Source organism: Rattus norvegicus, chromosome 6 (genome assembly GCF_036323735.1).
Source record: "Rattus norvegicus strain BN/NHsdMcwi chromosome 6, GRCr8, whole genome shotgun sequence".
Lineage (NCBI taxonomy): Eukaryota > Metazoa > Chordata > Mammalia > Rodentia > Muridae > Rattus > Rattus norvegicus.
The window spans coordinates 133,530,471-133,546,980 of NC_086024.1; the positions used below are offsets into that span (position 1 = coordinate 133,530,471).

At 53.4% G+C, this 16,510-nt stretch overlaps 2 protein-coding genes across 5 annotated transcripts in view; one reads left to right on the plus strand and one right to left on the minus strand.

Annotated features, from left to right (window-relative positions):
- The first annotated feature begins 1,270 nt into the window (after positions 1 to 1,270).
- Positions 1,271 to 6,905, plus strand: Slc25a47 (solute carrier family 25, member 47). Its single transcript, NM_001001509.1, has 6 exons — positions 1,271 to 1,336; positions 3,372 to 3,415; positions 3,713 to 3,784; positions 4,346 to 4,528; positions 5,384 to 5,708; positions 6,046 to 6,905. The coding sequence occupies exons 1-6, from the start codon at positions 1,309 to 1,311 to the stop codon at positions 6,324 to 6,326; spliced, it is 933 nt and encodes a 310-aa protein (NP_001001509.1). The 5' UTR covers positions 1,271 to 1,308; the 3' UTR covers positions 6,327 to 6,905.
- A 3,087-nt stretch (positions 6,906 to 9,992) lies between these two features.
- Positions 9,993 to 16,510, minus strand: part of Wars1 (tryptophanyl-tRNA synthetase 1) — a 31,183-nt gene continuing 24,665 nt past the window's right edge. For all 4 annotated transcript variants that reach the window (NM_001013170.2, XM_039112404.2, XM_039112403.2 and 1 more), the window contains 4 exon segments: positions 9,993 to 11,483; positions 12,851 to 12,991; positions 15,982 to 16,155; positions 16,361 to 16,473. In NM_001013170.2, the coding sequence (NP_001013188.2) occupies positions 11,322 to 11,483; positions 12,851 to 12,991; positions 15,982 to 16,155; positions 16,361 to 16,473 (590 nt within the window). In that variant the 3' untranslated portion in view covers positions 9,993 to 11,321.

Consider the following 16,510-nt stretch of genomic DNA (forward strand, 5'->3'; position numbering starts at 1 on the left):
CAGGAATGATGACACAGTTAGGGAAGTGTAGGTGGACAGTGGCAATTTGTCCTGACTGTGATAGTTGAGGATAGATACCAAGACCAGTAGAGAGAGAAAGGTGTCCGCGATAACTGGGGTCTTGGGACCCAGTGTCAGGGTGGATGGCCCTACCCACTGGCAGTGTGGGACTGAAGGGGCCTGGTCCTCTTGGGTGGACAGTGTGTTTTAGGTTCCCTCATTGTCTGAGGTCCTAGCTTCTTAAGTGTACCAACTGGCTCAGCTGCCTCTCTAGAGTAGACCCGTCATCTCCCTACCACCTTCTGCTCGTGAATTTGGCTGACAATTCTGCAGGGACCCAACTAGAGCTTGCTCCGTGTGCACAGATTTTGTGGGTGCAGAAGCAGAGGCATAGGGAGCCCAAAGACCTTGTCTCAAAACCAAATGGCACTGTCAACTTACAATCAGATACTGACCATGTCCCTCTACAGGCTGGGATGAACATCAAGGTTGGTCTTGGACAGGCTACTTTCTGGCCTCTTCTGCCCTCTGCCCCCTGCTGTGGCAGCCAGCACTGCCGACTTGTCTAAAAGTAGACAAACTGTCAGGGTGAGGGGTCATCCCTAGTTTGAAACTAGCCTGTTCAAGGTCGGCCTCAGAGAACAGAAAAACAGGTGGACACGTGGCCTTCTGCCGCCCTGCCCTGAGGGCCATTCAGACAGAACTGCTGAGGGTTCCATGTCAACATGCCCGTTCCCTTCATTTGGTAGCTCTCTAGACCTAAGGCCCCCTGTAGGGCTGCAGCTGGGATCTCTGAGCCCCTGAACTATACTAGCAGTGGTAGCCATAGAAACATGGTTGCACTTCCTGAATGGGATGACTGCCATCAAATAGAATGACTCTAACATAGTGGCTGCCTCAGGCACGTCCCCTTTGGGGTCTTAGTGGTTCCATGATTAGAACAGGCCTTTGCTTCCCCTACCTTTTAGGACTGGAGGTGAACTGTGGAGTAGGGTCCATCTCTGAGGGGCCACTGTTTATGCCATTACCATAAACAATCAGAAGCCCGGGATAGTCCGAATCCGGGAATAGAGGCAGACATAGGTGTGGGAGTTGGCCACATGCCATGACCTCTCACATGCTTTCCTGATGCTTGGGTCATTGGCACTGCGAACCTTGTGGGGCATGTGAGTGTGGGCATCAAAATAGCTCGTTAAACAGCCCCATCTCCACCTTTGCTCACAGGTATTTAAGGAGCAGGATTTACAGGAGCCAGTCAGTGCGGCACACACAGCAAGACCAGAGCCCTTCTTGTTGCCTACACTGTCCATGGATTTTGTTGCTGGGGCCATTGGAGGTACAAGACTTGAATAGAGGAGATCAGGGGTTGGGGAGAGCTGGGGATGGTGCTTTTGTGTGTGTGTGTTGGGGGGGTAAGTGGGAGGGAGCCCTAGGCAGTCCGGGTTTGAGCAGATCCCTGGCATGGACGAGGGGTTGCCACATGGCCTTGAAGATCAGGCAGGATTCTGAGCTGGTCTAGAGATTCCTGGCTGGGGAGCAGAGCTTGACCCTGTGGAGTGAGATGGTTGGGGTCCTGGGTGTGGGTGAATGAGTACTGGGAGAGACAGAAGGTTCCAAGGAAGAACTGCATACCCAGGAGTTCTGTTTGCAGGGAGCAGGAGCTAGACATAGAGCAGGCCCAGTTGGATGGTTCTCTGGCCCACTGAGGCCTATTACTAATGTCTAGCCCCCTGCGGCTGAAACCAGCTCCCTCTGGGGAGAGATGACACAGAAGAGAGGTGACTGCCCGCTGGACTCCAGGTGCCATTGATCCTCAGGCTGTGTAACTATTTTGAGTGAGGCACCCTTGGCCCTGCAGCTATTGTGAAATAGTTGTAGGTGGCTTTCTCATGCTGGGAACAGCCTGGGGGCTAGAAAGGAAAGACAGCTCCAGCTTCAGGAACGATGGCTCCTGGCCCTGCCTGGGTTGCCGGGTCTTGACCTCCACCATCCTGAGGCTGGCTGCTCCTTTGAATGTTAGTGTCACAGGAAGTCACATTCTCCTTATAGTCACAGGAAAGGTCCTGTGCTTTGTGCTGGGCCTGGGTCCCTGGTCCTAGGGACTCCGATCCAAGGCTTTCTTTGAAGAACTCTTGGATCTAGAGGTGACTGTGGAATGTGGGGCACAGGAACAAGGCCATATGACACAGATCCTGGTCAACCTATTTCTAGGCACAGACACAGTAAGGAGGCCTAAGAGAGGAAGGCTTTGAGGGATGGGCAGGAGTTGGTAAAGTGAGAGATGTAGAAGACTGTTCTATCTGAGCCTCCTGTCAGGCACTTGCTTTGCAGTCCCCCTACCCCCAGGAATTCACTCTTCTACTCACCCATGGGTCTTGTCATCCTGGGTTATCATGGTGTCCTTGCTCTGGGGTAGAAAGCCCAAGCACTTCATCGGCCCCTGAGTTTCATCAAGGTTGTGCTGCAGATGTGGAGGCCCTGGTACTAGAAGTGGCAGGGCAAGGAAGGCATCCTAGATCTCCTGGTTCAAAGTCAGGGTGGGCACTACCAGCCTCTCTGCAAGACGAGTCAGCTGCTGTGCCTACCGTCTTCAGGAAGCCAACCCCTTCAGGTAGGAGAACTGTTACTCAGTGTGTGGTTCCTGAGGCTCTGACCGCCAGGTGGCCCACTGCCTGGGTCTGTGTGGTTGCTTAGAGGACAAGGCTAGGCAGTTCTGTTGTACAGAAATCCAGAAGGCAATTCTGCAATTTCATAATCTCCTCTGAGACATGGCCTCCCAGTGGCTTAAGGATCTCCTGCAGGCTCTGCCACCGCCCACAGGTGGGCCTCTGGGGAGAGTTTGTGCACACTGTCCCGCGCTCAACTTCCGTTCCAGGCAATGCTGGCTCTTTAGTGACCTGGACAGGGGTCTGGGCTGCTCCCTTGGCTTATGTTCAGAATGTGCCTTTCCCCGAGCCCTGGGATGTGTGGGTGTCCACCTGGCTTCCACAGAAACCCTGCACAGGCTGAGGCTTGAGGGCAAAGTTTACCTGGCTCAGAGACAGGATCAGCCAAAGTGAGCCATGTGTTCTCCCAAAATATGATGTCAGAGGGGAGGCTGAGGAATGTCCTTGGCAATGTGCATAGACACCATTGGGCCAGGGTGGGGTGTCTAGCAAGCTTGGTAGGTGTGTCCTGTGCCTTGGTTTCCCACCAGCAAAACAGAGGATTCGGAGAGAAGGAGCCCAGGCAGGATCAGCTGGAGGTCAGCTGGAGGTGGGGGGAGAGGGACTTACCTGAGGCCACCTCCTCTGTTCCTTGGGAAGCATAGGCTCTCATTGCTGACAGGGCCACCTCCTACTGCTTCACGGGCTCCTCTGATTGCCTTGCAGGAGTCTGCGGTGTTGCTGTGGGCTACCCTCTGGATACAGTGAAGGTACAGCAAAGGCCCTGCCTTGGTTTACTAACAGTGCCTCTGGTACCCAGCTCTGGTCATCAATTAGAATGCTAACAGGACCTAGCCCCTCCCCCTGCCCTTACCCTCATACTATCAGTGGCTCCCTAAGGCCCTGGGACTGTTGGTTTTTCTCATCCTGTGCCTTATTCTAGAAGGGGCTTGCTGTCCCCATTTAGTCTACAGCAGCATGCGTCACCATCAAGGGGCAAAGCCAAGGCTTCTACTGGTTTCAGGCCCAGGGCTATCCCTTCCTGAACCCTTTTTCCTCTCCTGCAGGTCAAAATCCAGACTGAGGCCAAGTACACAAGCATCTGGCACTGTGTCCGGGACACATATCGTCAAGAGCGGGTAGGACTGGGACCCGATGATATGGTGGCACTTGCTAGCGATGCCTTTCCCCTTCGGCCCTAGTCTGTTAGCACTTCTTTTTTTTTTTTTTTTTTTTGGTTCTTTTTTTTCGGAGCTGGGGACCGAACCCAGGGCCTTTGTTAGCACTTCTAACAGGTATGGCTGTGCACAGTCCAGTGACCCTTCTGAGGCCCAAAGTTTGAACACCTGGGATATTTATAGGGTAAAGAACCAAGTCCCTGTCCCCAGGGTAGAGGGCACAGGGGTAACTGGGCTTCTGAAGGACTGGGAGAGCCCATCCGGAGGAGGCCTTGAGGATGCTATACAAGTGAACTTGGGGCTTGGTGCAGGCAGGGGTTAGCTGAACATCGCACTGGTTACATCAGCATGGCCAGGTCTCTTCAACCCCTCACCCGACCTCAAACATCGCCAAGTCCTGAGACCCCCAAGCCTAGAGGCACTGGCCTGGGGAAAGGTGATGGTGCTCAGTCCCAGCAGGTCTCAGCACAAGGGCACTTTCTCTTGGCCGCGTCCTGTCCTTACGTGGTCTCTATCCCTCAGCTGTGGGGATTCTACAGAGGCCTCTCACTGCCTGTGTGCACCGTGTCCCTGGTGTCATCTGTATCCTTCGGTACCTACCACCACTGCCTGGCCCACATTTGCCGCTTCCGGTACGGCAGCACGGACGTCAAGCCCACCAAGGCTGACATCACACTCTCAGGATGCGCCTCTGGCCTTGTCCGGGTGAGTGGAGGCATTCAGGGGGTCTGAATCCTACCTCCCAGCAGGTGTGGAGGCTGAGGCTCTGAGAAGGTAGACCCTGCAGGGCCTGGGAACTGTGGAGAGGAACTTCTATCGTGCCTGGGATGGGCTAGGATCCCTCCCAGTATACCCTAGTGGGGAGGAGGAGGTGATGCTGTAAAGACCCTCTCTGTCGCTGTGAGGACCCGGAGAGACAGCACTCATGTGCCTGTGACCTTCCAGCTGGGAGGGCTCCATTATCAGGGTGGCCACCAAATGCCTGAACATCACCCAGTGTTACCATGGACACTTGGAATCCCTCATGCCCATGAAGGTGGAGCATCAGGGACCACAGATAGGAACGGGGAGGGCAAGTGCAGCTGATGTCCCTCATAAGCCAGGATGGAGCATGGGGAAGGCCCCAGCTCTTAGAGCCCCATGGGCTGAGGGGCTAAGTGTCACACCTACTGTACACGGTGCAGAGACCAAAGGCTTGAGCCGCTCTGAGCTGCCATCTCATCTGCAGGTGAGAAGTGAGGCCCACATGACTGCCAAGCCTTCCTTGCCTTTAGCAATGTGACTATCACACACTACTGTATCCATTACAGTCTTGGACTTAGTCACACTCACTTAGCACCCAGTAGGTGTTGAGCCAGTACTCTCAGATAGGAGAGAAGGAAGCAGAAGGCCTTGGCTTTGGCCTTAATTGGGCTGAGTTGGCTTTGAACTCAGCACCATCAAACCACTAGGACCAGCTAGCAGCCTCTTGGGGTCTGGGCTCTCCACACTGCCCTGGCGGGTCCTAGAGTATGTGGGCAGTTTGTAGGCATGTCCTACTCGGTTTCTTCCCTGTCCTAGGTGTTCCTGACGTCACCCACTGAGGTGGCCAAAGTCCGCCTGCAGACACAGGCCCAATCTCAGACACAGCAGCGGCGACCCTCGGCCTCCTGGACATCTGTGGCTCCCGCTTTGTGTCCAGCACCCACTGCTTGCCTGGAGCCCAGGCCTAAGTACAGTGGGCCACTACATTGTTTAGTCACAGTGGCCCGAGAGGAGGGTCTGCGCGGACTCTACAAGGGCAGCTCGGCTCTACTCCTTCGTGAAGGCCACTCCTTTGCCACCTACTTTCTCTCCTATGCTGTGCTCTCGGAGTGGCTCACCCCTGCTGGCCAGAGTCAGCCAGGTGAGTGACAGGCAGAGGGCGGGTGGGGTCGGCCCCAGGGCATGGGTGCTGGGAAAGGAATCTGCATCATAGAAGCATAGATTTAACCCAGGCAGGCTTGTTTGCACGCGGAGGTTTCTCAGGCTGCTTGTGCAGCTCACTGACACCTAATCAGGCTAAGCATTCTTATCTGCCTGCCTCATTTTTCAAGTAGGGTTTCTGAGGGGAGTGTGTGTGACTGTCCAAGGCCACAGTGACTTTGTGCTAGGGGGGTTTATCTCGACTCACTGAGTTCCCCTGGGCTGGGTCCTGTCTCCAAGAAGCTTGCAATAAGGTATGGCCACTGTCTCCCCTGCAGATGTCCTAGGTGTGCTGGTGGCTGGAGGCTGTGCCGGGGTCCTGGCCTGGGCTGTGGCTACGCCCATGGACGTTATCAAGTCCCGCCTGCAGGCGGATGGGCAGGGCCAGCAGCGCTACCGGGGCCTCCTGCACTGTGTGGTGACCAGCGTGCGGGAGGAGGGTCCCAGAGTGCTCTTCAAGGGACTGGCACTCAACTGCTGCCGCGCCTTTCCTGTCAACATGGTGGTCTTCGTGGCTTATGAGGCTGTGCTGAGGCTCACTCAGGGCCTGCTCACATAGGCACTGGTCAGCAGCATCCACGTTACACAGCAGCCGGAGGCAAGCTCAGGATCCCACAGGACTGTCACCCGAACAGCAGAGGGCCTTCTGTGCTGTGACTTAGGGGAGGCCCGAGTTTAGCCAGCCCAGTCGCTGACCACAGTCAGGGAGTTTCATCTGCCATCTGCTTGGTGGCCATGAGTCAGGATGGTGTGAGTCTTCTTGAGGACACGTGTGTGTCACTTGGGAGTCATCTGTCATCGAACAACTGTTCATTCCTGTTGGTACAGCCATGCCCACACTGATTTCAGAGCATTCCCTTGCCAACCCCTAACCCCAGTTCCACTCAACATTCACCGATTCACACTGTCCCCTTAGAGGGAGGCTTGGGACAAGACAGCAAGCTGGTTACATCTGGCTACAGGCTGGGCTGGTCCCATCCTAGGCTGCTCGAGAGAGCCCACGTTCTCACTGACCCAAGGAATCGGTGCAGGGTATCACCATCAAAGTGCCATACTGCCTGCAGGTGCTGTGCCGGTCACATGAAGGTCCTGGAACCTGGTCCAGGACTGGCTGTTAATAAATGTTTCTGTGCTTGCTCGGCCACATTGCCCTGTGGTCTGTGGGGTCCTAGCCCCTTGTGCTCATCCAGGGCCCTCATGAGGCCTGTCCATGGTAGGAGAAGAGGTGTGGAACTTGGTCCTGGTGGCGAAGGTGGACTAGAGTTCTTGCCTGGGTGGCTAGGTGCTCACTACGTAGAGGGTCACTGTGAAACCCTGCATAGCCCCGGGCTGGCTTCACTCCGTTTTACTTTCTGGGCTGTGTAGTCCTTATCTGTGTCATAGCCAGGCCAAACACCTGGCTAGAGCTCTGCACCGAGGATGGGAGGGTGCTGGGTACCTTACGAATGTCTTATGAGCCAGTGGCTTGGAGGGCAGGGTAGAGTTCAGTCTGTCCTCAGGCACATAGTGGAATTAGCCTGTGCTTCTGAGGTCCCAGCCTCCCTCTCCTGGCACCCTATGGCTTCCAATGATGGGACACTGAGAGTCAGGCTGGACTTACTACTGGGTCTTCAATAAACGGTCCTGTGGTAGAGCTGGCCGATTCCTGCTTTAGCTGTGCATGTTCAGATGCAAAGCCTGACCATGTACGCAACGCACCAACTGTCCTCTAGGGTGTGTGTGTGTGTTGGTCCAGTGAAACCTTCTAGTTTCTAGAAGGGACAAGATCTGTTTCTGAGTCAATTCCTGTCATGGAGGTCCCTGGACACCAGATTTTTTTTTTTTCCCCCCAGAGCTGGGGGCTGAACCCAGGGCCTTGCGCTTGCTAGGTAAGCACTCTACCACTAAGCTAAATCCCCAACCCCTGGACACCAGATCTCATACAGAGTCCTTGCCTGTAAGATCTCCCTCAATCTATGTGGTATCATCTCCTGGGCCTCTTCTCCGGGAAGGTCTTCTGGTCTCACTACCTGGGCACTCAGGGCTCCTCCCATGGAGCCTGGTTAGCTGGCTGGTTGCTTGTCTGTCCCATCCCCAGACTGGGAGCTATCTAGGACCTCTCGGCTTCAGGTAAAAAGGCAGTGAGGAGGTCCTGGCTGTGAGGAAAGCCAGAGAGCTTCCAGATAGGTTGGGAAGATACAGGGGTAGGACTTCAGGACCTGGGCATGTCTCCAGCTGTAGCCTGGAGGGAGGGCTGTCCCTGCCATCCTCTGCCTGCATCTAGGAGGGGCAGACAGATGCACAAGATACAGCTGCTATGGACTTTTGAAAAGCACTCTCTTTACCTCATTTGGGTCACATAGCCTCTGTGTTCTCTTTCAGTTTCAGTAGGGTTTTTCTTTAAACAATTTCAGCTACTCTGTAGACTTCAGAGCTGTTCTGCACACACGCTCCCGCTCTGCTCGCATGCTTCGAACACAGACTTAGCACCCCACGTCTCTTGAATTAATCCTGACGCCCTGTGGCTTTAGTTCCTGAACTTGAAAGTTCACCCAGCTTAGGGAGGTAAACATGCTGGCACATTCTGGGCCAGCACCTGGAAAAGAACAACTAATAAAACGTCTTCAAAATCACCAACCCTGACCCTGTCAGCTCCACTGGCGCCCACTTTTGTGTCTCACTTTTATTTTTTTAGTTTTAACTTTTTTAGACAGGGTCTCACTATATAGTTTTGGCTGGCCTGGAACATGCTGTGTAGACCAGGACGGCCTCAAACTCTGACATCTGTTTCTGCCTCCTGACGGCTGAGACTAAGGATGTGAGACACACTTGGCATGTTGTGGGAGGTTAAGCGCAGACTCTTGGCTCTCATGTTCCATGTTCATGGGGGTCAGGGCTGTGCTCTGGTTCCTGTGGATCCCAACTCCTGAGCTGCTACCTAGTCCAGGCTGCCACTGGAGAAGGAAGTGACTTAGCAGGAAGGGCCTGGAGCTTACTCTATGGCCCAGCTGATTTCATTCTCATCGCCTTCCTGCCTCAGCCTCCCAAGCGCAGGGCTTTTAAGTGTTACCATCCCAGAAGCAGTGAAGTCAGGGAGGAGGAGCCGGCTGCAGAGCCAAGGGCCCAGGAGAAGGGCCAATAGTGTAACTCTGGAGAATTTCACCATGGCCTGCATACCCCGGATATACCATCTAGATGGGAGCTGTCACCTGCTCCTGTCAGAGGGGCTCACACCCCCATCTGTGTGGTATAGATGCCACTCAGAATGAAGCTGTTCTTCCTGGAATTCTCTGGACCACAGGGTTTTGGCAAATGAGGCAGTGGGTGTTGCAGACATGCAGGTACCCTCACTGACAGGCAGCAGCCTTGGACAGCTCCTCTGTGCATTCTTACATGGAGGAGATGGAGCTCCCAAGAGGCCAGGTGGCTCACCCAGTTGTGGCTGATGGGGTGGGAATGGCCTGGGTACTCATTCCTCCCTGGGCCTAGGACCCCACCTGAGCTGGCAGATGCTCTGGCTGGTAGACAATGACAGAAATGTCTCTCCCCTCATCTGCACACCAGAACATTCCATGGGTACAACGGTGCTTCAATGCCGGGGCATCATGAGTGGCACTGGTTCGCCACCTTTGGCCACAGCTAGCCAGGTGAGGTGTTGGCAGGGAAGTGTGGCCAGTCTAGTGGGATGGGGCCTTGGGAGGAGCCCGTGTGAACCTCATGCCACACTCTGGCACTCTCATAGGCTCTGAGTCCAAGCGCTTGGTTTCCCCGGTGCAGATCTTGGTGTTCTCAAGACTAAGTCAGAGCAGAGTGCTCAGTAACACATTCACTGGGCTTGGACAGGTCATGCTTGCCTCTTTGCAAATGCGGACGGGTGGGTAAGGTGAAGCCAGGTTCCACTTATGGCTGGGTCTCCTCTGCACTGCCGGTGGCTCAGCTCAAGCCTGTGCTCCTCACTTCTGCACCTCCCCGAGTACCGGCTTGCTGCAAATAGCATGCCACACGCACATACTCGCTAGGCTGTTAGACTGTGAAAGAAGGTAGATCTCAGGGAGGAGGGCGGCTTCTCAGGACAAGTGGCCCCACAAAATGATCCCTAGGAGTCTGGCTCTAAGCACCATGGGATTCCACCACTCTGTCTTCTCTGAAGTATTCCCCTGGACCCCAGCAAGGGGAATGGTACAGCCTCAGCAGTAGGTGTAGTGTCCAAGTACCTCGGCAGCCTGCCTGAACAGACAGCGACAGAGACGGGAGCACAACAGTTTATTATTTCTTGCCTGAAAATGGTGCAAGGTCAGAACACTCAGAGCGAGCGGCCCTTGTGCCTTCAGAGAGGACAGACCCTTCAACCAGGGCTTTCCCTGAGATATGGCCTCTGCTTTCCAAGACTCTGAGGGCGGCTCATACATGCAGCCACCCCAGAGGGAGAGCACTGGGGCCTGGACAGCTGCTGTTCTTCTGTCTGTCTAGCTATGGTCCACCGGCCTGAGGCATGGCCAGCACACTTCTGGCCTGCCCTCCACTTCAGTCAAGTGTCAAAGCAAAAGCATCTGCAAAGGTAACAGACCGTCCTTAGAGTCTGGTGGTTGGGAGAAGCCACCACTGGGCTTGACAAGGTGGAGTCTGGGCCATCTGTGGGAAAGTTAGGACACTAAGGGTAACAAGCACGATTCTGGAGTGGACAGCACGTGTGATCTGGAGTTTAGTTACTTCAGCCTCAAGTCTCTCCCACAAGATTTGGGTTAGTAGAAGTGACCCAGCCTGCTCCATAATCAGTGTTAAAGCATAAAGCTGAATTATCCACCCAGCTTTGTGGTGCAGGAGACTGAACCCAGGGTGTCATGCATGTTAGGCGAGTGCTCTACTGCTGAGCTACTCCTCCAGGACAAAGCTGATGACTTCCTAGTCAGGTATAAAGCAAAGCCTGTCCATATTACACGTGTGTGTGTGTGTGTGTGTGTGTGTGTGTGTGTGTGTATGTGGTATGTGTGTGTGGTGTGAGTGTGTGTGGTGTGTGTGTGTGTGTGTGTGTGGTGTGGCTGGAGCAGTGGCATTTCCCACCACATGTCTCCTTGTCAGTTTTTCACAACAGTTTTCAGTTTTACAATAATGACATTCTGACTCCACAGAACCAGAATTAAACAGATTACTACAGGATCATGCTAGTAGCCCAGGGTGGCTCAGATCTTGTGTCTTAGCCTCCTGAGTACAGAGACTATAAAGTGTGTACCACCAAGACCAGCTGAACACACACACTGGAATACATTTTAGAGTTTGTTTTGGAGCCCTAGGCTGCTAGGCAGACAGTCCTATGTGGGCCAGGGAGGCAGCACATCTGGGCTCTTTGTGGGAGAGATTCTGGGCTGGGCTTCCATCTGACCACACGACATTAGCATCACCTGATCACCCTTAGCAGAAAACAGACGGAGACATCACAGAAGAAACAGCGTCCAGAATGCTGCACAAGTGCATAGAGACCCAGGTCCAGGAATTACCACGTGACGGAAGCCTATAGGGAGTGTGACTTGATTTGACAGGGTGGGATTACGGACAGGTTTGTCACAGAAAAGAGGCATTACTGGAAGTGAAAGGACAGCTGTCGGGGTGCCATGAACTCCTTCACTGTTTCCTCGGTGACCGCCTTGCGTCGGGCCTGGTGCTCTGCAATCAGGGGCTGAAGGACATCTATGAGCGTCTTCTTGAGCTCCCCAGTGAGCATGGCTCCGCTAGTGTAATCCTGCAGGAAGGCGGATGCCATGAGCAGTGGCTTGTGTATCCATGCCCTCCCTCCCTGAGCCCTTGTTTAGCCTATGTCCCTTTGTGAGCAATATTGAAAGGGTCATAGTAACCTGGGTCTTAAGGACACTAAATATATTGAGTCCTGTGCCCCGGGCTCCTTTCCTTCATGTTTGTTTCATCTTAGTTTATTATTAAATAAACTAGAAGCCCAGCAGCCTGTTCTCTAATAAGAGACATAAAGGGAATACATGTGGATGGAGAAGACAGTGAGGAGGAGCTGGGAGGATGGAGGGAGGGAGACCATCATCAGAATATATTGTCACCTAAATCCTATGTGCCCTGGGACTTCTTCCTGACCGTGCCACACTTTAAGTGGACAAAACAGAAACCTAAAACACAGGCGGCAGCAAACCAGGGAAAACTGCCTGCAGTCCACACCTTAGGCACTGACCTGCTAGTGAGCGGGCCCTTCCTCTGAGAGGCTTCCACTGAGTGTCACGTAGCTCTTTCTAACTGGCTTCTCACTGCCACTTTCCTTCACTAGCCCTGGCATTGGTTCCTGTGTCACTAAAACCCTTTAAATACTTATTCCCATAATCCAAGCACTCAGGTCGCTGAGGCAGGAAGATTGTCATGAGTTTAATACAAGTCTGGTCTATATAGGGAGTTCCAGGGCTACACAGTGAGATTCTGTCTTAAACAATAACAACCAAAGACCCCCCCACAGTGGTCAGCGCCCCTGAGACGACTCTCCCTGGCTTCCGCCCCACAACAGTGCACGTTTGCCCATTTTTCTGCTGCTGTTTGCGTGTCTTTGGTGAAAAGCTGTTTTCTGTTCCATAGGATTCCTTGGAAAACATTCCAAGGCCAAGGTTCTGCTTCTCCCAACCTGCTCCCTGAGAGGCTGTCCAGGGACCAGGGATACCTAAGCCATCTCTCAGTATGCAGTTTTCCCTCCATTTCTCTACTGACAAGGAAGACAAACCTCTTTATGCTTGTGCTTCTGTGAACTACTCAAGGACTCTTCCCATGTGGTCAAAGCTGAGTGATCGATCTCACCTTGGTTTGTATCTGTAAGCAAGACTTTATGGATGGTCCCTGGTCACCTTGGTGCAGGGACTGTGCTCGTGTTCTCTGCACTGCTCCCTCCGACTTTGGGATACATGCTGTGGAGGCGAGCACCTGTTCTGTTTTTTTTAAATATAACGTCTTGCTCTGTAGGCCAGGCTGTCTGGGCATCTACCATCTTCCTGCTTCAGTCTGAGCAGTTAGATCTAAATAAGCACGAACCAGGCCACCGAGGATGCTCCAGCAACGCCCAGTCTTGGCTCATGGGGGTGGGTGGCAGGGATAAGGTCAACTCACCTTTCTGATCTGCTCCAGACTGTCGTCATCTTCAAGGAAGAAGGTCAGATACATGAAGGACACGTCTACTTCACAGTTGCCCCCAAACTGCCTGTGTTCCTCCACGGTGTCCCTTCCTCCAGAAAATGCATGCTTGTTGACCTGTGCCAGCACAGAGGCAGTTACACTAGTGACTCATAGTGAGGAGGAGGAGAGAAGGTGTTTGACACCAACACCCCCTCCCCCAACCCCCAGTCCACCTTTGCCCAGAGTCACAGAACAGTCTAGAAACCAAAGCAGACTGGGCTAGAATCTAGGGAAGAAGAGCCAAAAGGTTCTCCAGAGTTGGTGGCCACCAGAGAGGATGGGGATGGGGCTGCACCCACAGATGGCAGAGGAGCAGCCCCCGACCCATGTGCACATGAGCCATGAAGAGCAGCCATGTGCACGAGAGCCATGCTGTCTGAGCACAGCTGAGGGAAGCTCCACTCTTGACAGGGAGGCAGGGAGGCCCGAAACACTTGGCGTGTCAGATGGTTAAGAAAGCCCCAGTTGGGGCTGGAGACAGTTCAGGGCTTAAGAGCACTGGCTGCAAATCCAGAGGACCCGGGTTCAATTCCTATCACCCACGCGGCAGCTCACAGCTGTCTGTAACTCCTACTCCAGTTCCAGGGGATCTGACATCCTCACACAGATATACATGTAGTCAAAACACCAATGCACACACACAGACATACAGACATACATACATACATACATACATACATACATACATACATACATACATGGAGAGATGGCTCAGTCATTAAGAACACTGGCTGCTCTTTTAGGGAACCCGAGTTTAACCACCAGCACCCAGTACTGTCTGAAACTCCAGCCGCAGAGGGTCGATGCCCTCGTCTGGTCCCTGCAGATACTAGGGATGCCCAGATAATGGAACACCGATACACAGGAAAACAAACAAACCCAGAAACTAATAAAATGGGGCTGAGCATGGTGACAGGCACTTACTTTAACACCCAGGAGGCCAAGGCAGGAGGATTGCTTGAGTTCAGGAGCTCCAGGCCTGCCCGGCAACACAGAGAAGCACCATCTCCAAGCAAACAGAAGGGCTAATGAGAGGAGCTTGATGTTGTGTCGTAAACTTTTAACCTAGCACTCAGGAAGCCTCTGCAGGTGAATCCCCGAGAGTCTGAGGCCAGCCTGGGCTACAAGTGAGATCCTGTCTCAGAAAAGTAAGTAACTAAGTGAATGGATGGATGGACGGACCGATGGGTGGGTGGGTAGATAAGTAGATATAAATATTAGGGTAAAGGCTACCAGTCTTCGGACCTTATAGATGCTGCCTGGACTGCTAAGGTAGTCTCCATAGTCATGTTTTGTCTCAATATTTTGTCCTTATGTAAAGTTCCTACAACCTAAATTCTGCTTGGTTTCCAGACTGCTGACTCACGAGAGCAAATGTTCCCAGAGATGGGTAGATTCAGTGAGTGTCCTCCATGCCTGGACTACTCCATACCTTACTGCTTTATGACACATGTGACATTCCCCTGAGTTCCCTGAGTGGGACAGTGGGGCCCCTGGTTCTGAGCTGGCCCATCGGAAATACAGATGCCGCAGCCTTGTGGCTGGCACAAGAGTAGGCTTAGGCCTTGACCTGTGAGTGTCGATCCAGAGAGGAAGCATCAGAACTGAAGACTGTAAGACACCAACCAGTTGGTGTCCTCTGGAACCTACCTGCAGGCACAGAAGTGCTCTCGTTGACTTATAAGGCGATAGAATCGGGCCTGACTGTGGGCAGCTGTGTTAACCAGTGGCTAGACTTCTTCACCATAAGACTGGCCCTGCTGCTGGAGGGGTCTCAGCCCAACTCTGGGCTATGGTGACCGTCTGGAGCTGCGGTAGGCCTGCCTGTGACCCTCCCACCTGATCTTGTGCATGCTGCTCACCTAGCCCTTGTGTTTTTGTTGGTTTTAGCAAATGAAAAATACTCCAGAGTCACAGACTGCTTCTAAAAACCAACTTCTCAAAACCAAGTAGAACAGGAGTCTCTGCACACCTCACTTCCTTCTCTCCGCTCTGCATTCTGGAAGTTTCAGACAAAAGCAAAAGAGAAAGAAAGATCCCCCAGTTCCAATCCTACCAGCTCCCATATTAGGCAGGGCTGGTGGAAGGCATTTCCGGAGGCAAAGCTAGATATGAGAAGTCCCCACTGTCAACCAGAACCCGTGGGACTTTCCAGAAAGCTGGGGCTGGCAGGGACTCTGACTATTGTATAACATTCCCCAAACACGCTCTTCTCACTCCACTGAGACTTGGGTCCAAAGGAAATGTCAGTGGCTTCCTGTGGTCATGAGGGCTCACTCACTGGCAGCTTGCCACTGGCAAGAGCACTGGGCTCTGCACATCTGGGTGTGTAAACTCCTCTCTAGTTCTAGTTTCCAAAAGACTTGTGACTATTGCCAAGTACCCGGCCTGTCAGACGGGGCCCAACTAGACATGGCAGTCTTGTTGGAGGGAACTTCCCAGTTTGGTCCAGGAGAGCACTAAGGACAGCAGTCCTCACCCTGGAGCAGGGCAGGAGCTTTGCAGCAGCCAGACTCTGTCTCCTGACTCTGCTTCAAACAGTGCAGCCAGGCATGGTGGTGCACACCATTAGTCCCAGCACTCCCGGGGCAGAAGCAGGTAGATCTCTGCCACAGCCTGGTCTGTTCTCAGACTGTCTCAATAAACAGACCAGCACTCCTCCAAGCTGAGGGGAAGGAAACTCAAGACGCCAGCACAGTAGCTGAGCTGCTCAGTCTGATGTTCAGTAGAGGTGCGTCTGTTACAGTAACTGACAACAGCTTCATTGATCATGGCTGTAAAGAAAACACCAGAACTCTGCTTCTCTATCAACATGCTGGTGAGAAACACAGAAAAGAGGAAACAGAAAAAGCCTGCAGGTTTTCACCTAATGAAGGGATCAAAGACTAACAAATTCCCAAACGCCAAAGGCCAAAACTCCCAATCCCCCCAACCCTGAGCTCCCCTGTGGCACACACAGGGTGGAGCAGGGTGGGTGCGGGGCGTGGAATTCAGCATCGCTGTGAGTCAGAGCTGCCTGTGATGGTGCTAAGTGAACCTGCCTGCTTCCTGCTTCTCCTGCTCACCTTGCTCTTGATCTGCTTGGCCGTGTCGGTGAGGAAGATGGAGGAGTTGGGGTCACTGGCGCTCATCTTGGTCTGAGCACCCTGCAAAGCAGGGAAGAAGGTCGAGTGCAGCAGGGCAGGCTTAGGATGGCCGATTCTGGGGGCCACATCCCTTGTCATTCTGAAGTACGGGTCCTGGGTGGAGAAGGCTTGGTGAAGACAAGGGAACAAATAGCCAGGCTCTGGCCAATGAGCCACCCTCAAGGAGCCACCCTCATGGGAGGCCATGACTCTTGCAGCCAGTTTCAAACTGGCTCCTGGTCTTTCAACACCCTCTCCAACACCTCCACCCTGTCCAGGAGTCTAAACCCGAAGCTGGCAGCCCCAGCTGCCTCCCAACCTGGTCAATGGCACATGGGATGAGGCACTGGATATCCGTCCTGTCTCGGAAGATCTTCGGGAAAGAGTTGCTGAATGATGGGGCAGCCTGAACAGCAGGAAAACTGATCTTCCCTGAAAGAGGGGAGACACTTTTACGGGTTGGGCCGAT

Bases quoted from the DNA above. Each gene is read 5' to 3' on its own strand.
- Slc25a47 (NM_001001509.1), top strand. From the start codon at position 1,309: ATGGATTTTGTTGCTGGGGCCATTGGAG. The intron at 4,529-5,383 runs GTGAGTGGAGGC...TCCCTGTCCTAG, and splicing joins GCGCCTCTGGCCTTGTCCGG to GTGTTCCTGACGTCACCCAC. The intron at 5,709-6,045 runs GTGAGTGACAGG...TCTCCCCTGCAG, and splicing joins TGCTGGCCAGAGTCAGCCAG to ATGTCCTAGGTGTGCTGGTG.